This window comes from Microchirus variegatus (genome assembly GCF_963457635.1).
Source record: "Microchirus variegatus genome assembly, chromosome: 17".
In the NCBI taxonomy this organism is placed as follows: Eukaryota; Metazoa; Chordata; class Actinopteri; order Pleuronectiformes; family Soleidae; genus Microchirus; species Microchirus variegatus.
Genome location: NC_139818.1, coordinates 15,353,361 through 15,375,547, shown reverse-complemented (window position 1 = coordinate 15,375,547; position 22,187 = coordinate 15,353,361). Strand labels below are relative to the sequence as shown.

The 22,187-nt window shown below is 41.6% G+C and overlaps 1 protein-coding gene across 1 annotated transcript in view; it reads right to left on the bottom strand.

The window, feature by feature from the left end:
- Positions 1-216: 216 nt before the first annotated feature.
- Positions 217-22,187, bottom strand: part of LOC310939022 (phosphopantothenoylcysteine decarboxylase-like) — a gene marked incomplete at both ends in the record, with an annotated part of 39,609 nt that continues 17,638 nt past the window's right edge. The window contains one exon of the mRNA XM_083903689.1: positions 217-334. Coding sequence (XP_083759815.1) covers positions 217-334 — 118 coding nt within the window. The remainder of the gene's footprint in view (positions 335-22,187) is intronic.

The window sequence follows — 22,187 nt, the reverse complement described above, 5'->3', positions numbered from 1 at the left end:
ATCCGCTCCATGTTGTGCTCTGACCCTGGCTTCCAAGTGTAGATAACAACGGGAGGGAAGGAGGCGAGAAGCCCAGAGCTAACAACCAGAGCTGTGTGTGTGTGTGTGTGGAGTTGGCGCAGTGCTGACATGCCTCGCAGTGAAGGCCACCTGGCTGGGACCGGCTCTGGCTCTGTACTGCTGGGTTAAGGGGAGATAAGCCCTCAGAGGCAGCCTCTATTCCCTTCCAGAGTCCTTAGGCACCTCAGAGCTCCAGATCTCCCTGTAGGAAAGGAGGCACGAGTCCTTATCAGCTCGATAAACCCACACAGGAACTGGTGGCTCCAGGACCTGACTGAACAGGAAGAGGGAGGTTAGTTGGGGTAAGGACACTGGCTCGTCAAAGAGTTGATTTTAAAAGAGCCTTGGACAGAAATTGCCGACCATGGAAACATTTGCTCTCTTTTTTTTTGGTAATATATTGAGCTCTTATGGTTATTTAAAATTCAATCAAAGGTATTTATTTCATTTCTCGTGACAGAGGCTCTGAAATGACCCCCACATCTGCATACGTGCCCGAAGTAATAAAGATCATTTTTCGGTCGATTCGAGAAACTGAATACATTTTGCGTGGATACCTCGTATTCACAGTAGCGCAATTCCACACTTTTCTTTGCCGTTGCTGTAAAAGAATGTTGAGGATTCACGGAGAGAGAACGAATGAATGAAGAATCCCAGCATTGACTGGTGTAGACGGTATAAATGTGTCAATCATCATGTTTGAGGTTCCTGTGGCTGGGAACGGCCAAAGCCACAGATATTTTCCCTCAAGTGATTGATAGCGATTTTGCCCACAGTTGTTGTAGATACGCTGAGACGAGATGTGCTCAGGCACATCATTAAAATTAGTGTAACCAATGTGATACAAGATCTTGTTTGTCATCGTGCAAAGGATACAGTAAAGTCTAGCTGGCCTAGTTCTAAGCCAGGCCACTGTAGCACATGACTGTCGGCTCTTTTGGCCGGTGATAAATCCTCGTATTAGAAGTTTTCGTGCGTTAACGTCGCCGTCTTAGAGCAGAGCCACATACTTTGGTCTTGACGCTGGACAGAGAGGAAACAAAGAGAAAGATGATCAGGTGAAGGGGAAAAGTGGTGAAACTCCGGTATTTGGAGAAAAAAAAAAATGGAATTAATAGGAATAAAAGTGGAACAGGTGAATTCCACTCCACAATAGCCTAAGACTACATCTGGAGTTCTCTTCCATCACTGTTTATCTGTCACTGGGATGTGTGACAACAGATCCAAAGTGCTTCTTAAGTTTATAGGTACGTGTGATAAAGGCATTAAATAATATTTTATTGAAATAATACTTGTTTTTCATTTAATGTTTGTCATATAGAATGTTACACATGTGTTTGTGTCGTGGTGTTTTAAATCCAACTCCGTGGTGTTATTAAAAGTCAAATGTGATATTTAAAAATCACATTCTCTCGAAGCGATTTCAGGTTTTGACCTCAAAACTGCAGGATTTGTTTTGCCATAATTATTATCGTTGTCATCATTATTGCTATTTTCAGTCGGAGGAGCAGCTGAGGTAGTAATTTACAGTGTAAGGTTAGGCGGGGTATGTACATCAGTATGGAGGAAGTTTTCTTGTTTTCGTGTGCCGGAGACATGTCCTCTCCTGCAAATGCCTTAATTACACAACAGCCCCTGTAGCGGAGTTTCCAGTCTCGGAATTCTTTAGTGGATTTCCCTTTTTTTTTCTTCCAAGACCAAAACTGGTAATGATTTCCCCTCAGCCATTTCAAAGCGTGTTTTTCACTTCTACTCTCGGTACACTGCTCCCAAACCACTGAGGGTCTATATATGAATAATTGCAAGGAAAATTCATTCCTTTAGGTGATACTGCAGAAGCTGTCGGTCCTGGACTTCTTACTTATTAATTGTAACTCTTATCAATGGAGCACTCGTGTCACGTTGTCTTTAAAGGTCCCACATTATGCAAAATCAACTTTTTAATCATTTTAATACTTATATTTGGGACTCTGGAGGTCCTGCCAGTCAAACACAGCTAACATGTGACAAAAGATGACTTTTGTGGTCACCCGAACCCGAACCCGAAAACCCGGAGTCCACGAAAAGTTCTATTCTTGGCTCCACAGTGCAGCACAGAGTTCTTCACAAACTTCCAGCCTCACAGGATTTATCTGTCCAGTGGATATATGTTATATATGACGGCAATGTGCCTGCTAGAGGCTGCAAATGATCACTTTTCCAAATGCTAACTGCTCTTAGTTCCCAGAAGCCTCTTTGGCTGATTTCCTGTCCCTTAAGTTTCGTTTTTACTTTTTTTTTTTTTTTTTTCTTAAAGAGATACTACTAAATCAAGCGTTCTGAACAGGGCTGTTTTGGCAGGGTGATTGAACTGCTGTGGTGCTTCATTAGAACACCAGAGATCTAGTTTAACTTGGATAAATAGGGTATAATATGGGACTTTAAAAGGCTAGATTATCATATATCCAAGCAGTCTAACCTCTTGATGAGGTAATGTCAGAAGTCATGTTGGTTTCCTTTTTGGTGAGCCAACAGAGATGTTTTCCTGAAACATGTGCAGCTAACGCTGAGAAAACCAGACCTCTTTCTGTAATCTTTCCATCAGTGTTGAGCGAAATAATCTCCTCTCCAGCCCTTTTATTCTCTCCCACATGTGAAACTTCACCCAAGCCAACGGGGGTATCTGTAAATCTTCTTCTTGTTTGGGTTTGTCTGCGGGAGGCTCGCTGGCTCCGTAACTTTGAATCACCTTCTAAGAAACGCATCCCTTGAGCTTTGAGGGCTCACACTGTGACAGGTACGGATTCATCTCCATCTCTTTTTCACAGAGTGAAAGAAAAGCAAGAACCCGCAGCGAGTATTTTTACATCAAAGAGTTTTCGTACGTGTTCTGTCACTGTAATGATTTTACAATCGTTTCAGATGATGTGTTTTGGAATGATTTATCCAAAGAAGTATTTTCATTCCATTCCATTTCATTTCATTACAGTCCATGTTGTGTGTGTTTTACATTGAGTGTGGCTAACACTGTGAACACTGCTTATTTTCATCATGTAACAGAACTCTGTTTTCTGTCTTGATGTTTTCAAAAGACCATCATCTATAGAAAAGTGTATCTGTTTTTTTGAGTTTAGATCAGGCGTTTAAAAAACCAGCCCAAGTCTGATTTAAACCTGACATATTTTTAATAAATGGGCCGCTATATCCAAGGGCGTAGGACATGTCCCCACTATTATTTGGATGAAAGCCAGATTGTCCTTAACAACATTAGAGACACGACACTGTGAGAGGGGACGAGAGCGAGAGTGACCAAGCGGCTTTTACGAGCATCAGCGAACACATCACAGCCGAGCAGAAAAGTCGCCGCGACTCACGGAGGAGACGAGAGAACGCTACTGTGAATGTGGGGTGTTCACCAGTTGAGGGGGCGGAAGCTTGATTTCTGGTCCTCATTTGACCAATCAATCCATTTCCACGCACAGTTAAGTCAAGTTACGGTTGTAGCTCGACCAGGACGTACAATTTGACAACTGTCAAACCGAGTCCCAGCATATAAGCATTAGTGGGGAATCATTTTATTGAAGTTTATCCACCTCTGCTTTGCTAGGTGGCGATACGCCCCCCTTTCAGCATGTTATTGTTCCTGGTTTAGCTTGCAGGTATGGAGAGAATTTTATTCCTTTATTTTTTAATCAAACAGAATAGATTTGAAACCAAAAAAGAGATTTGAGAGAAACTCTTCTCCCATCCACCAGCGTAGGCCCCGCCCATCGAGTGCTGTTGAATTCGCAACCAAAACTTTTGAAGTTGCAAACAAAGAGGACTGATTTGCAAACAAAATGGTTGTATGTTTTTACTTACAAACATTAGTTTTGATTGAATTTGAAGAAATATATTCTCCCATATTTTTGTTTTCAATTGCAACCTGTTCTGTTTCGATCTCAAATTATTATTATTTTGATTGCAACTTACTATTTTTTGCTCTCAAATCTCTTTTTTGGTTTCAAATCTACTCTATTTGATTGAATAATAAAGGAACAAAATTCAGGTAGTTGTTGGGAAGTTGAGCGCCAATCCAAGTCTTTCTACCATCAATGTTCTTTATAATGTAAAGTTTTTTTAAGCTAACAGAGCATAAAATTGGTCTCCACATCATTCTAAAACATGGTGCCCTGACATATGCCATGTTTTTGTCACTATGCTGTCTTATCCTTCTATGCCTTTGCTTCTTCTATTATCTTCTATATATAGTTTGAGCCGTGGGGTGGGAAATGTGCTCAGGGCATGAATGTGTCATTGCAGCAGTAATTTGACCCACAGTCACACTGTCTGGGTGTGTTGGTCTGTCTTTGAGAAGTTCGATTAAGGACAACTTCAGTTCGACTAATTTGTTTACATTGGTTTAATTGGACTAACGCACAAAAACAACTACAGATACTGCACAATTTAGTTTTTTCAGCATCAGACTCCAATGTTTTATGCAAGACAATAACAGTCCAGTACTTTTAAAGTGCAACAAAGCAAGCTTTGAGGCACGACTTTGGGTCAGTGACTAACGGCACCACGAGAGACAACAAAGACTGAGTCATCAGACAGCATCACTGCTGCGGTGAAGACTGAGCCACTGGGAGTGATTTGCACTAATTCTGTGCATTTCAGAATTTGGCTTGAACGGCAGTGGAAGTCAAGTAGCTGATTAGCTCACATGATTGTTTGTCTTAGCTTGGGTTTTTGATGTTTAAAATGTATAAACAAGAAGCGCATTTCTCATGAGCAGAAGTGAGGAGCTATTTCTGCAATCAGTTGTTGTGTATGGGCAAGCAATTAAATATTATATAATTTAGTGTGGTTATAATTATCCCTACCAGATAAGTGACAGCACTGGAAGTTTGATTAAGCTCTTCAAATGATGTCATTACATTTCCCAAGTGACCTCATGTGGCCATGAGGATAATGACCCTCAGAGGCAAACGCAGGAGTAGTATGACGCATTTTTCAGTGCCACGTATACGCTCCCGAGGCACTCGCTCTTTTTTTTGTTATTTATCTCCAGTGTCTTAAGCTTCTTTTTTTCCCCCTCTCTCATCTCTGCATGGTGGCAAAGTAGACAGACAAAGCCCCGGGATAAGCACATCGCTTTTGCAGATGCATCTTCAACTCAAGTTTCGTGCCACCTTAAGAACAAATTGTCCACACTAGTTTTTTTTTCCAGTGACTGTGCAGGAATGCACGGAGTCCAAAGTCCAACTTGTGTCTGAACTCGCACAAATTGAGTTGTGTAATTTTGCAATAATTGTTTTCTGTTATATTGTGTGAAAAAGGTTGCACTTGCACATTTTGTGTGCCGTTATGACTTCACTGTTGAGAAACTCACAATCAAGTGGATTTCTTAAACCAGCCAGGACCAAATACTCGATGTACATCCATCCTGTTGTGTGTCATTTGAAATCGCAGTTTGAAACAGCAAATCTTGAAGTTCTCATTTTTGCATGAGACGGTGTTTTGCTACTTTATTGTGTATTACATATGACAATGTAAATACTGCTCTGAAGCTTGATTTACAACACTTAAATTGCAATTACCAACAGTCATCGGCCCTACCTTCAACCTTCTGTTAACCCTGTTTCTCAGGTACTATTTCTTCACTCTCTCGTCCCAGACTATCATATCATTAAAGCTTGTTCACGGTAATTTTAGATGCATAGATTATGCTAACATCCCTGAAGATGCCGGGTATCTACCTCACACAATGTCTTTGCAGGTATAGTTTTACATGCATGGATTGGCAGATGCTTGCAGAGCAGAGTATCAGCCTCCTACCAACCTCCTGTCTCTGAGAGCCAACTGAGGAGCTTCTGTCTGTTCCACTGTCTGGCTTAGTCATCAGGGGGATGAGTATGAAAGCCTGATTGTAACCGAAGAATGTGTCTAAGCGGAGCTGGTGTGGCGTGCAGTGGGATGATGAATGGAGTGACATCCTGGGGAGCGGATGAGCACACACTTGGTGGATGTCTGAAGTTGGGACACTTATCTACCCAGTGAACCCCTAAAATACAGATTGTCTCTTCTCACTGCTCACGCTTATAATTTCAGCTGTGCGAGAAAAGGACCGCTGCTTGTAAAGTCTGGTATCGTTTTTATCCGAGTTAGAAAACTTGTTCTTGTTCATAAACCAGGTGCTGAAGCATTCAGTGTCTTTTTAGATATAAGCTTTTCTGTTTGGTTCTCATGTGTATGTTTCCAAGTTTACGTTGAAGATTACCAGGATGAAATTACTCCTATCGGAGTTCTTCCATTGTGTAGTCTGTGTGGACACAGTAATCTGACGTCATTACAGATTTTTTAGTATATACTTCAGTATGTGCTTCTAGAACTGATATGTATCCAATTTGAAGCCATGCGACATGAGTGAGTTCAGTCATATTAGAAGTGACCTGCTTCTAATATGCACCGACAGTGCAGCAAAATCAAATATCAGTGGGGGAGAGTGCTATTCTTTAGAGCTATACCTCCCACTAATTTGCAGCACTAGCTTCTGATTCTTCATTTTCCCTATGGGTGATCAATAAAGGCACATATTACATGATCTGCTTCAATCCTGAGCGGTCTCACACATATGAAATTTTCTGTTGTTGATGACACACGAATGCCGCTTGAGAGGGTAGTCACGTACTGATTTAAGACACTTAATCTCGTCTGTAATGAATCAAATTTGATTAATGTGGCTGCTTATTTGAATGTAGGCTAACCGTGTGTATGTGTTTTGTGTGTGTGTGTGTGTGTGTGTGTGTTGCTGATGTGTGTTCAGACAAAGGAGGCCTGAGCTTGATCTCATCTGGTCTCAGAGATCATTAGGCTCCTGTTCACAGGGTCCAGGGGGAAAAAAAAGAGGCCATTAAGGTTCACACAGGCATCATCACTCGCCGCTACTACTGATTCAACTAACACATCATCATCGCTCTGGCCACAGATTTAGATGTTTGGAGTTTTTCCCTCAGAAGGAATTAGACCAAATCATTTTGGAAGCAAGAGTTTTTCAAGCAATGGGAAAAGAGAATTACATTTTAAGTTAAAAATCACCATCTAGTTTACAGTTATATGAATAACTGCGATACAACTATTGCACTATAGTGTTTGAGTCAAATGTTAAATGTCAAAAGTCCAAAAATTACAATGTAAAACAGATAAAGCAATTGGAACTGCATTGAAGGACCGTGGACGGTGTTGAAGAACTGTGATTTAAAGGTCCCATTATAATACCCTATTTCTCCAAGTTAAACTAGTTTAGTAGTGACATGCTTTGGTCAAAATACCATAAGAATGAAACACCACAGCAGTTCAATCACCCTGCCAAAACAACCCTGTTCAGGACGCTCGGTTTAGTAGTATCTCTTAGGATCTTGAAGTTTGTGTAGAACTCTGTGCTGCACTGTACTGGAGCCAAGAATAGAATAGAACTTTAAACGGACTTCTCGGACTTCTGGTTTTCGGATACAGTTGCCCTCGCCAGCACTCTCGCGTTTTTTAGGGACAAAGCGGAGCTCCGCGAGACAACAATTCCAGGTATTTAGCGCATTGTGACGTCCCCGGTGAGCGCGGAAGTCAAACATCGCGTGTTTTATCTCCTGTACTTAGACTGAGGAGGACCACAAAAACATGACTGAGTCATCTTTTTTGATAGGACCTCCAGTGTCCCAAATATAAGGATTTAAATGATTAAAAAGTTGATTTTACATAATATGGCTTTTACAAAAAGAGCTTCAAGCTGTGATGAGGAACTTCGAAATTCGATCAAAACTGCAGCAGAAACTATTAAATCATCAGAATGTGTCTAAATTATTTAATTGATTAATCAATAATTCAGTGCGAGTCAAAATCCTTTATGTTTTCATTTAGAACACCCAAAACGAAGGCAATCATAATCTGTTATTTGACTAATAGTTATATGAGAAGTTGAAGGCATTTAAGGGAGATGCATTCGTTAATATGATTGAATTCAGATGGTAACTGTACACACAGTAGACCCATGTATACACAGACACACGGTACTTAGGCAACATATTCGCCGAGTCCATCTCGTCAAAAACGACAGTTCAAAGGAGAGGCAAATCGGAGTTAAAAGAGATGAATTGTGTGGCGAACGCTCCCGTGGCTACTCTACTCATCATCACTGATGCTTCCCAGATTCCCTACTTACAGCTCCATGTCTTCATCACGCTGCAGCATGGGCGTCTCTCTCTCTCTCTCTCTGCTGTGGCACATCTCCATACACGTATGTGAAGCCCCATTCCTCAGTGAACCCCCCCTCCCTCCTTCCTGTGGCTGGTTTGCATTATTTCCTCCTTAGAGCAAAAAAAAATAAAGGGAATCTTTCAGTCTGCGCCACAGTCGACTGGCCTGTATCAAAGGCTCTGCAATGCTCTAAACCCCAATGGCAGTTTGATCATTCCTATGCTTTCTCTTCCATTTTCATCATTAAAGTGGCTACTTGTGCTGGGTGGCCTGCGTGTAATGCTGTTGGATCATTTGTTGAGTTACAGTTGCAAATTGTAATGTTGCCAGTGATTTATGGTCCACAGTTTTAGATGGAAGAAATGCCACGGCCATGAAGAGGGTCCAAGCAGCGCTTTTCTCCCTTGGACACATGTTCACTCATGGAAACACACACACAAGTACATGCAATGCCCCAAACATACAATGCATATAAGCTATGTAACACTGACCATGGACGGACAAAGGAAGAAATGAAATTATGCACCTTGCACTTGCATGAGCCGTTATGTTTTATGGTTTCTTTTTTGATCTGTCCCATCGGAGACGTTTCACTAATGTGCTATATAGCCATGAGTTTCAACTGGAGCAAATGGTATTTGCAGACAATTCATGCATTGTGGTTTAACCTGTTTTGAGTTTGCCACAAATGACAGTGCCAGAACGTAGTAGTACCTGTGCTCTTTTTTTTTTTTTTTTTTTAAGTGCTCTGGAAAATCAATTAATTTCACTGCGTCGTTATTGAACATTTCATCCGATATTATGTGGAATATCCTGATGGAGGAAACTTAACAAAGATTTCCACATTTTTCATTTTATTTTAATGAAGACAGAACCAGAAAGGTGATAGAATCCGATCGTCCTGTAATGTCGGGCACATTTGTACATTTAAAATGTGATAAAGATTTTATTATCCTGTTTGATGAGGGGGGGGGGGGGGGGAGTGAGTAAAATTCCTGCAGAAATGCCTCTGGTTTTTAGTCCTCTATATGATTTTAATGTCTGGAGAGAATGGATATGAGCTTTGGGGGTGAATTCCAAATAGAGAATGTGAACTTCTCCGTTTCTGTTTCCTGTGGCCGACTCTGCCAAAAAAGTTTGAAAAAAAAAAAAACCTCCTCTCCCTCTTTTTTAAAAAGAGATTCTACCCTCTACCCTTGTGAATGTGTTTTCATTTACAGGAGCTTTAGCAGACAGAAAATCTCACCACACAGTTGTGCAAAGAAGAAGTTTTTTTTTGCAGCATGTCAGTGTCCTCTCTTTCTGAAGAGAAGCATTTCAGAAGATAAAGTGCATGGTGGCTGTCATTAAATAAAAAGAAGAAGGAATGGAATAAGATTCAATTAATATTAATGTCCATCAGTTTTGATTGTGCATGGTCTTCACTGACTGTCATGGCGTCGTTGAATGACAAAAGGAGTGTGGAGGTAAATGAGCTGTGAGGTCGCAACTTTGTGGTTCTGAGATTCTGCTCTGAATTGATGTGGTGTGACTCTTAAACCCACCTTTTTTTTTGTTAATGTCTTTTATTATCTGGCTCTTATTCTTTTCAGTGCATCGCTCTGTATGTAGAGTATGAAGAAAGACAATAAAACAACAATAATACATAGGATATTAAATAATAAGGTGTAATTGTGGACTGTGTTGAGTCTATGTTTTTAACAAACTAGGTCAGAAGTGTAAAAAATAAAAGTTTGTGGCTTTCTTAACTGACAGAGGATAAAACCTTAATTGACATTTTAACATTACATATTGTGTTGGATGTCAGTATGGTACAGACTTCCCAAAAAAAGACTCAAACGTATGGAGAAGTCATCTGGACTTTCAAAATAAGCATCATTGTCGCGCTCTGTTAAGTCCAGCCATTCTTTCAGTTGTCAAAAGAAAGTAGACTTTTTGAGTCATAACTGATTATGTGTCACCTGACGGATGGATTCCATAGTTCTATCCCAGGAGAATCAAATCTGCAGCTTAGACGTGCCGCTTAGATGTCTGTCACTGACAGTAAGATGTATGATGTATGTTTTTCGTCTCATCACTGATAAGGTTAAGATGGCCGAAAACAAATTCAAAGTCAGTGCAGCATGTTAATGTACGTCTCTGCATGTGCCTTTTTGCAACAACATTTATCTATCTTTGTCTTGTCGTCTTTTTTTGGGCGCACGTGGATTTGGGGGTTGCTATAAACCATCAGAAGGTTTCTCCTTCTGTTTCATTAGGGCTTGTCCAACTCTGGAGCTGTGTGATTAATGACCGCTCGAGGTCTAATGAAAGCATGTTAAAGCAAAGGAAGTGTTTCAACATGGCACGGCACATGCTAAGAGCCAGGACTGGGTGGTTGCATTTAAGATATGGAGAAAGCAGAAAGGAACATGCTGCCCTTTCAGGGACCATTTTGCACTAATATTTGATCTGCAGTTACACATTAGCCATTTTGAACTCCCCTTTGTCAGACTGTTTGTTGTCCTTGGAGTCTATTATACCACCATCATCATCTCCAAAGCAAGACAAACATGTCCTGTGTTTGCTTTGTTTGACAGAGGTAAATGGCTAAAATTAGATTTGTCCTACTTTTGTTTTGCATTACTTGGACTGCTTGCACTGTAATAAAATGTAATTAATGATTTTGTTTAGCTGGTGAGGTTTTTTTTTTGGTTTTTTTTCATTATAACTTGGAAATTGAATCAATACTCACTTATTGCCTAATAGGAAGTAGGGTTACACTTAATATTTGTTACCTTTGTCTGTGTGTGCTTGTTTTTGTGTGGCGAATGAATCCGTCTGCAATTATTTTTAACGTGAGTCAATGTCGATGTCACCTTAGTTGAGGAGACTAGTAGTAGTCAGCTGTTTTACTATTTTTGACACCATTTTGTCAAAGGTAGACAGAAACAAACATTTTAACTGTGTCTTCAATATTTGACTGCACTTTCCACAGTGCATGCGTCTTCTCTGAGTTATACACCCACTGCAGTCTCATGTGGCAGGTCATTAGCGAGGCACTCGTACTGTAAAATCACCATCAGGAGCCTGCTGTGGACTGGGTCATCTGCAGTTGCACTCAGCCCCACATGATGTCTACAACTTTGACTAATAGCTGCATGCTGGATGCTGCAGCTACTGTCCACATTGCCATGGCTGCTATGCCATGGAGCAGATGTGTGGTGAAGTGATCTGATACTCTTGCTGAATGATGACTGGATGGCTAAGCAGCATAGAAAACTAATTTGATAAGGTGAGGACGTGGGGAATCTAGTGGCAATCGATGAGTAAACTCTCGTCTTTGTAAATCGACGAGAGTCAACAAAGGGAACTTTGTTGACGTCAGAGCTGCATGATGTAAAGCCTTCTGGATGTGTTTTCTTTAATTTGTTTTAGATCAAAGGAGGCAGAGGCAGTTTGTACAGTAGTGCAGTTGAGTTATTATATAGCACTGAGACAACCAGACACATTTATATTTCAGATGAGGCATGGTATCAAAGGTGAGGCGGGAGGCCAGTAATCAGGACAGATTGTGTGCTTTGGCTTCGGCACAGGGTGCTGCTGGGTTAGGGGCAGGGGGAGCATATGTGCTACATTCTGAGGGGTCTTGGCCCACCTTTATGTGGTGGCCATGAAGAAGCCACCCCTGAAAATACTGAGGCAATGCCAGGAATCCTAAGCCATAGCATTGTCCTACCTTATTGCTGCCTTGGCTACTAAAAAAGTAACTTCTCTACAACCTTTAATTTCATCTCTGTGCACTTCTTCAAAGTTGAACCCCTGTGGTGATTACTCCGTTTGAGTAAATATATCTTTCTAGAAGACGAGATGAGCTAAGTGGCCCCAGGGGCGGAAGATGTGAGCGGAGAACCAAACCAACTGGTTGTCATTGGCTGAAATTACGTGTGGCACAGCCTAAAGCTGAATATCTTGCTACGTCTCCAAATACAGGGGGGGAGAAAACACCAGCCATATACAGCTGAATGACTCAAGGGAACTGCTTTAATATCTTTAATTTGATGCAGCAGTTTGCGCTTGTTGACATCAATGACTGTCTTTTAGTTCTTCCTCTGGGGACACTTTGTTTTTGTCCTGGTGATTTGGACATCAGCAGCCGTCATGGGTCTGGTGCGCAGTTGACCACATACAGACGCGTTTAATTCATGCTTATGTGCCGTAGTAAACGTGTAGAATGACGCGCTCTCCCGGGCAGAGCTGCAATTGAGTCGGTCTGTCCGGCAAGTGACTCATCTAATCCCTCAGATGCCAGTAGCCGCGGCAAACGGCGTTTCATCACGCGTGTGGGAAATGATAGAACGCAGATTCGAACAAATGTGATGAACCTCAAAGGGGGAACAAAGTGAACGTTTCTTTTATGTAATGACGTTTTTTTAAACCTTGAAGAGAAGATCATTATTTTTTTTTCTCTGCATGAATAAAAATAAATGGCTTTGAGACGAACCAAATGTCCATGTTGTGGTAGGAGTGGATTTAAAAATGACAATTGACTGTGTAACTCCAAAATGATATTTATGGATTTAAAACAGATTAACCATGTTTACATGATGGATGAGGGCCATAGTGAAAGTTTTGTTATTAGTATTACGGAGTATAAAAGTACCGCTGCAATAAAATATGAAATGAAATAAAATAACCTTTATCATATGCACCACACTTTACTGAGAGTTTCTACAGCTTTTTTTTTTTTTTTTTTTGTCCCAGGGAATTCTGACAGCTGCCTCGGGGTCTTAATAAAATCAGGGAAACATTCACTGTCATAACAATGTAATTTCACCTACTGATCATTGATTCAAACTTCATGTCAGACTATCCCCCCTCTGCCTTATTGTATGACATTGTGGTCACACAGTGAAAGACTGAATATCTCACTGGAGTGACTGACTGACCTTTTTTTTTCTCACTCAAACGCGTCTTTTATCGTCTGCCAAAATGTAAACATGTAAAATATGCGACTGAGAATAAGAAGTCTTCCGTGAGGCCCCGTGCATTTGATCATACATTAGTGGACTCGGCTAATGAAGAGATTTAACCGGACAGTTCTTTTCCCTCTGCTGCTTTATTGTATTTGAAAAGTGTTTCCTCAGTTGGAGAGTTGTTGCTGAAAATCTGTGTAATGATCTACAGAGAGAAGTCATTTAGCTATTTAATTTGTTGCACTACATCATTGTAAATTAGGGTCATTCCTAGTGACTAAAGTGACTAAAGGCTGTTATACTTGTGTAGAAAAAGGTGCAGGTCAGGAGTAACGTCTCTTTATGTAGAGGAATATCTGTGTGTATGTAGCTGATTCTCCTGTCTGATGGTGCAAAAGCACATGTGGCAGATGGGGGGGATGAAACGTGGCCGGTCACACAAATATGACGCTGTTAAAACAAAGTAGAAGGGCTGTGAAGTCCGACACCATATTAGATATTTCTACTGTTTTAAAAGGAACACCCAAGACTTTTTTTAGGCCGGCTTCATAGCCCAAAAGGAGACATGGGGTTTTGGCTGATGTCGCTCTCCACTCAAATCGCTCTCCGTGCCCAAACAGTGGTGTCTGGGCAGAAAAGAGCTGGTTCCCGTTTGGAGACAGTGGCTGGCTCCGGCCTATAATTCGTAGCGGGGGGAAAACAAATTGCTCGCTGGTCTGCGTCTTTGCTCAGGGCCAGTTTATTTCATGGTACTTTGGCTCTGCCATTCTTTTCTTTTGCGCTGTGTTGTCCCTCCAACTATTTCAAACACTTGTGAGGGCCATTACCATGGGCCTCTCAGGAGCGGTGATGGGTGGGGCCGACTGGCTGCTTGGCTCGCCAGTTGGTCGATGTGGCTCAAAGCGTACGCACCACACCCTCCGTTCAAAGTACTGCAAGCACCTCTGCAGACGTTATTCGGTTGCTCATCGTATTCGTGACGATAAATAAGGAAACGGAAGACTCAATAAGGACTCATATTATGGAGATATTGTTTGTCTGTATGTCTCTGTTAGCAGCGCTCTCGGGTCCAATGTCAGGAACCACAATAAGGACTGAAGCTGGAGAAGTGGTGGTCTCTATTCCACTATTCCATTTTAATGAAAGGATTTGGCTCAAAATTCACATTAGGATAATCTAATTCTGTTCTTTTCTGCTGCAGTCATTACGAGTGCAAGTTAAGCAGCTTGTGTTTTTTTTTTTTTTTTTTTAACTCTGAGATGTCAAGGTTGAAAAGATGCAGAGACAAATATTTAAGCATGGATACAATTGTTATTTTAACTTGAACTGAAAGGTGCATTTTAGCCTATAAAGATTTAACAGTTGAGCTTGTTTCTATTGCCATGCAGTTTGAGGGTTTTTTGGAAGCAATACCTCAAACTCGGCGGACGTACCACCACCATTACCAGTAGCATTCAGTGGCTTCCGTTCGTATCACATGCGTATCATCAACCTCATACTATACTGTAAGACACAACAAATGATTAGAATATCATGGAAAGACCAATGGAAACGTGTCATTTAGAATAGAATAAAATGTGATTTTCCCACCCAAGGCCCCAAACATCCTTGTATTATTTTACAAGTAAAAAAAAACCTTCTGTAGATAAGATATCAGCCTAAATTAAGTATATCATTATCATATTAATGAGTCTTAAAAATGTTCCGCTGATCTCTTGCAGTGTTTGAGAAAATCTGCGAAACAATGATTTCAACGTTCTGCACAGATCGTTGTAAAACTATCTACGTTATGTTTGAAAAATGCTACAAACCTGGGAAGACATACAATCGCATGATGCAATCTGGACACGATAACCGTCATATTAAGCAGACCTGACCGTGAGCTTAACCTGCCGAACCATCCGACCTGTCAGACCCATGTGCACGATACATTTTGCTAAAAGCACTTACCCACACACTGCTGTTTCATGTTCACACACGTGTTCTACATGTTCTGCATCTGGTTTGTGTTTATTTTGATGCCCCCTGGCTGTCTAACCACTCCCCCACCACCACCACCACCCTCTCAACTCTGTGTCTGTCTCTCTCTCTCTCTGCTTTCTCTGAGAGAATATAAGGAGCGATATCTTGGATTTTTTTTCCTCTCCCTGTATCCTGTTTGCCTGAGGGAGTGTGGAGCCTCTGGCTGATTAGAGAGGAAACTCTATATCAGATTGCCTCCAACCCCCCCCCCCCTTCCTCTGTGTTGCTGCCCAGGTTTAATACCTTTTATACCACAGCTTCCTCATCACCAACCTATGCAGTAAATCTGACCTCTGTCCTCCAGGACTAACCTAGAGAAGCCTGACCTGTGAGGACGCTGATGATAATTTGAGAGAGACTCCTGAGGGAATTTTAGTTTTTCTGCTGATAATAAATAGCACAGCACACGTAGCATTCACTGACAACTGGGAAATATTCAAGCAACAATATATAACGTGGCATAATTTCCAGCACTGTCGATACTTATTAATATAATATTTATGCACTATGCAAAGACTTTGACAGGAAATATGTGCTCGTCAACACCCCGGAAATCTGTTCCACATACGATTCTGACTCTATATGATACACCACCGCTTGTAGACACTCCTGTGCATTTCCTGCCAACAAGAACCTGTCAGCGTTCAGTCATCAGATAGTAATATACAGAGAGAGAGTGAGAGCATATTGTGCAGAACAAAGGCATCACTCAATGCGCCTTCTTTCTATGCTGATATACAGTACATTTTCAATATGTGACTTTTTCATAGGCAATAGAGACGTAGGCATGATTTCACATCTGCTTCGATGAGTTCATGAAACCTGTGTCTGAGAATAATGTTGATGGATTCCCTTTGAGGCTTATTAGGTAACAGCGGGTTGAGTAATTCTCAGTAAATGTGCAATATTTCTAAAACATTGCACGGTGCTGAATGCAGTAGAAACAGGCTAATCTATTATCTCTAACCGCGGTGTAAGAAATCAACACACGATAAAAAACTGTGAAATATTCTTGACTCCATCCGCAAGTTGGTATCAGGCTTTTTTCTCAAAATGAACTCGGGGAGGTTAAGTTGGATGGCTCTAAATTCATTGGATTTTTTTAAACTTGTGGAGATTATGTGTTTTAGTAAGTCTGACTTCAGAGAAGAAGGATGTTAAGGTTCTGTCCAATTTTCTGTGTCCCTGATTAAATCTACTTAATGTGGTTTGCTCTCTGTATTAGGGAGCTCAGAGCATGATGCCGGAAAAAATCCACATGAATGGCACGGCCCACACTGCGCGTTGAAAAGCAGAAAATACAACACAGCCTTCACATGGAGACACTTCCTTTCGCTCTGGAAACATAAAAGCTATAAAGTGGAAATTAAATCTTTTTTTTTTTTTATTTAGACCATAAACAGCTGGGAACGGAGGATAAAGTGGTGGGCAAAATCAAACGGTCACACATTTTTATTGCTCGTTTTCACTTTTCCCTCTTCGTTTTCTCTCATCACAGGAGTTAACCAACAGTCCCTCAAATAAATAGACTTACCTCAGCAGGATTATGGGCAGCCTGTCTGTCTAATTAATGTTTTAAAAGTGCTTGGGTGGAAAATGAATTACATGTTGCTTGAAATACAGTTTTAGTCAAAGTCTCACCTGCCATTACAACATCTCTCCGTCTACTTTCATTACATGATTAAACGATTACCTCAATTTAATCTTTTTCCATTAACACAGGCTCGGTTTTACATTTTGGACTTCATGACGCTTAGTCATTTATCTTTTTTTTTTTTGACATGACACAGAACAATGGTTTTTGCTTTACTGTCACGGGCATCCATGAGTGTGGTGAAAGCTACAACTGACCGTCATGCTCCATTTGCAGTTAAATAAGCGGGGTACACTGAGCCGGCAGAGTGGGTGTCGGCAGACTGCTTTTTTTTGGGGGGGGGGGGGAGCAGGCAAGTGTGGAGCATGTGATTGGAATATATGGCTCGAGCACTGTGCCGGATGCTCGGGGTCTCATCAAGCCTGTGTAAATGTTTACCCTGCACACAGTTTCCATTTCAGCCAGTAGCCCAGCATCACCTTACCACTTAGTGATTCGTAGGTTTTCTGTACCGTCAATGCTACCGTCTGGCAGCTGTCGGGGACTGGAGGTAAAGCAGCAAAGGCCAATTTGTTACCAGAGCTTCTCATGACAGTAGCTTTGCCTAAGCATGTCCCCTGTCACTGTTTACCTTGTCTCACTACATTACCTCATTTATGAATTACTGGCCTGGGTGTACATGCATCATACTGTCCCTGAATCATTAACAGGAAGGGCATTGCAAATGACACGTCTTAAGGCCACATTATACTTCTCCGACTGCGTAACCACGGAGACCCCTCGAGCCTTCATACTTCTGCGTCGTGGACAGATACGCGCTGCAATTTCCTGCCCGATCAGTAGGGGTCGCTGCGCGAGTTTGTTGTGCTTTTGGCTACAGTGAGCAATGGCGTCCGAGAGAGAAAGACTGTTGTTGTTGAAACAGTGGCCGTTTCTCACTTTTCTGTGTCACGGGACGAAGTTTTAAGATAATTTGAGGCGAAAAATTAGTCATTTAGAGTCTAAACATGTGCTGTGTGTATTAGGATATGACGTATTTATAGTTTGGCAAAGACGTTGTCGGCGGTGATCAGCTCCGCCTCTGTGGACGCTCGGTGCGCACTGTGAGCCGGCACAGAGCTGCTCGGCCTGTCCTGAGGACCAATCGCAGCTCTTGCCGTTTCCGTTGTCCCTTGACGGAGTGACGGATACTTAAAAAATATTTTGTGCAGTCGGAGACGACGCAGAGGCTCTGCAACAGGCTCTGCGTCGATGCAGAGGGCTCTGCGTAGCCTAAAAAATTGGGCTTTACAGTTTGCTTTGTGCCATTCTGTGGTCGAACTAGGATAGACAATCTCCCCAACAGGACAGTATTTATCTGATGGGAGATGCTACTTAGTGAGGGAGCTCCTGAAGAGGCAGGACTTACTTTGATATGTTATATAAAAAGAATTGAATCACAGCTACAACTCTACTCACTGTACAGCAGAACCTGCTTGAATTACCAAAAAAGAAACTGTCCCATATGGATCTGTGGACTATTGCGTACACAAGGCCTAACTCGAAGCCTAAGGCTACATAAGGTAACATAATATGAACTTAATTCAAGGCAGGTAATTAGACCATATGTTTTTGGTAAGAAAGAAAATTAAAATTCCTGCTGAGACGTTCCACTTCCTGTTTAATTCATGATCTGCTCTTACTGTTTATATCTGCACCAAAGACTTGCTTAAAAACAGATCTGACCTGATGATCCCTTGACGATTTTGCAGTTCATTGTCACAATTTATATTGTGTATATCTATAGGCATTTTTAATTTGCTTTGTCCAGCTTGAATTGCACATACTGAATTGGTAACACAGTGCAGTCGACTACAAAGCACAGCCTGTAGCTCACAACAACACTTATAAATCAAGAAGATTCAGGGTGCCTAAGAGACAAGAGGTTCAATCTGTGATCCTTTAGCCACAGCTAAGGGCTTTGGCTCAAATGATTCATCACATGATGATTAGATGTAGCCCGGGCTGGTATCCCTTTCTCCTCCAACCGTGGGCATGTTGGGAGCTATTTTGGAGATGAACAGGCAGTTGCCGCTAACCAAGCTTCAGATGTGGAGATGAGATAAGTGTCATGTCTCTTAACAATTTGACAAACCTGGAAACCAGATGAGCTGCGCTGCAGATTTGATTTCAGTGGTGTGTGTTTATGTGAGTGTGTGTGTGCGAGAGAGAGAGAGAAAGAGATGTGATTGTGTTTCTGGATACAGTGTTTAAAGGATTACAATTCCAAATTTAGTATTTCTGGACTAATCCCAGTAATGCGCCGTTTTGCCCAGTGATTATTTGCTCTCCCACAGGAAGTAAAAGCTAGGTGGCTAACTTATAAATTCAAATGTCTTCATTTCATATTGTCTCTATAGGGTTAATTCTTATCTAAATAAATGGAAACAAATAAATACATGTATTTGTTGGATTACAGCCCACTGAGTCTAATCCTGAACAACTAGTCTTTGGGATGATCTATTGTCTGTTTTATTTGTCAGATATCAGAAGGATATGATTTCAGAAACTGAAATCAGAGACCGCTTGTTTTTCACGAGGAGATTTCCTAATGCAAGTGATTTTTAAATAATTTCTTAATTTTTGCTTGAACTTTTTCTGAACTAAAACCCAAAGAAGTCATCCATGACTTTACCATACACAGTCAAGGTAATTATTCACTATCCCACCATAATATTTGTTATATTGAGGCAGACTGTGCGGTCCCATGTTCATTGCAGTGAATTTGAGGCATCCTATTCAAGAATGCAAGTAAACACTCCTAGGGGAGTTCACTGTCCTGAGGGCAGACACCAAGACAACTTCAGCATGTGTGGGATCCCTTTGTGTCTTGGCTTGTGCTTGTTGGTGGCACCTATTTTAACAGCCCCCTCTTAAACTTTTTACCCTGCAGCAGAGACAGACTGCTGCTGTAAACGCTGCAAAGAACCTATTGTTGTTGAAGACCTCATTATTATTCTGCTGCCAAAACACTTTTGAGCATCTTGGCATGCTTGAGAACTCGCCAAAGTTGGCACAGGCACCATGGGCTTGGTGAAATGTGCGAGGATATCTCCTTAATGGATGCACATTTTGGTCACAGGGCCCCACAGCATCCCTAAACAGTGTTGCCATGGCAGTGCGGTGTATTTTGCCGCTTCAACTTGTAATTCATGAATATATTTTATTTACACTTCTTTTGGAGTCTGAGCCTGAAGACATCCACATGCTAATGTTTGTAAGCAGGATCTTGAATCTAAAGATTTTTGCTTGGTATTTCACAGTAAAATAATTAAAAGTGTGCTCCTTTTTAACCGTGGCATCCCATTTTGAGGTTGCACAAGTGCAAGAGTGCGCGGGCCTGCTCAACATTGACTGCAGCTTTAACTAATGGTGGTTTGCAACTTATTTATACAGTGCAGGACCATATATTAAAAGCATGCTGTTTATAGAATGTCTGGCTTTTTTTTTTTTTAACAACCTGCTGTTTTATGCAAAGTCTTTGCTCCTGTGAGAGTAGAAAAAAATGTTGTCTAGAGGGATAAGGGGTGTAAGATGCTGTCAGGGTTTGTGATAAAAAGCTTTGTGGTTTTACTTGGACCGGTGTTAAGCAGAGAGGTGGTCGGGCAGGGTTGACACACACTGACAAGACCACCGGAGGTAGCGGTCTAAGAAAGCAGGAGGTACGGAAACATGTCCCATCCGCAGGCAAGAAGAGACGGAAAAAAGCAAAGGAGTCAGACGAGTAATAAATCATAACATCATATCGATAGCCTGGATCCCATCCTACTATAACAGGATATAAAAGCAAAGGGGGGGAAAAATGGACAAGGGGGGAAACTGAGGTAAGACAGAGGGGGAAAAAATGATGAGGCAAACGATGGGGAAAGTTAGAGTGGGGTCAAGAGGGAACAATGAAAGCTATGAAAACAGTTAAAAGTAAACAGACTTAGAGGAGCAGTGAATGATGATGATAATGGGGGTGTGGCATCTGTAATAATGTGCAATCAGACACATGGTACCGCCGTAACTAGAGCCGCAGCTGTCCTGTGCCTCAGTGGCTTGTAATGAGAATGAAGCCTGTGGCCTCGTGCCTATACCTCACCCTCCTTTCTCTCCCGCTCTTTCTTCCCCTCTCACTTTGTTTCTTGGTTTATTTATTCTCTCGCCATCTCCTCCACTTCCTCTTTTTTTTATATCCCTTTTATCTCCTCTGCTATCTCCTTCTCCCCCCCCCCCCCCCCCCCCCCCCCGCTCCGACTCATCCTAAAGGCTTTTGGTTTCGTGTATCTTTCAGATATCGATGTCTGCTCCCTCTCATCCACCTGTGCCGACTCACCTTACGTATTGAAGCCAGGAGATCAAACAAAATCCAACCGTAAATTCAAGCCCAGTTCATCCAATCAACCAAATTGCAGTAGAATGCTGTGCGGTGGAGAGGAGGGAGGGGGGAGGGAGGGGTTACTTTGCTGGGAAACATTACTTAATGGCATCAAATCATCCATTAAGAGGACACCTCTTTCTCCTTGTTCAAGAAAGTGATGTCTTTCTTTCTTATCTTATCGCAGTTGAGCTTGCCAGCTGAGGAATTTCGTATTTTACTTGAAATGTTTGTATATTCTGAATGATAAATGACTGAAGAAGAGTAAAGGAAATCTTTCAGAAATGTTGAAGTTCTGATTTTTTTTGTTTCAGTTTTCTGTAACTTGTAGAAACTCCCCGATTCTGTTAATCCTGCGCATGGAAACCTTCCCTTCATAGGACACGAGAGGTGAGATTGCGACTTAAATCACCTGCCACCCGAGAAGCCGGCCTCCCCCACCCCTCCCTCTGCTATTCCGGCTCTCACTCACTTTCTATTATTTCTGAGCCAAAATGAAATTTCAGTGAACCATTCAATATAAAAAGGAGGAAAATAAACTCCACTCTAAGATGTGACCGTAGTGTGTGTGCGGTCTTTCTATACTTGCCGACTCGTTCTAAACTGGGATGAAAAAGAAAAGAAATAATCTAAGCTTTTTCTTTGATTGCTTTTCACGTTTCATATATTCCTTAGCTATGAATGCTCTTGTTAATGGATGTGGTGTGTTTCAACCATGACATTGTTATCTTGGGGTCGTTGTGTTACAGCTCGGCCTTGGTGCCGGGGCAGGACATTACCAAGGACGGACAACAGCCGAGCTTTATCACGGGGGGCTGATGTCCTCCAGTTCATAACCTTGGCTCATATCCGCTGCTGTTTTCCCACTAACTGAATTGGTACTGGCTTTCTTTTCCTGTGATGTGATCTATGTGCTGGAATAGAAGCAGCAGCAGCAACAACATTA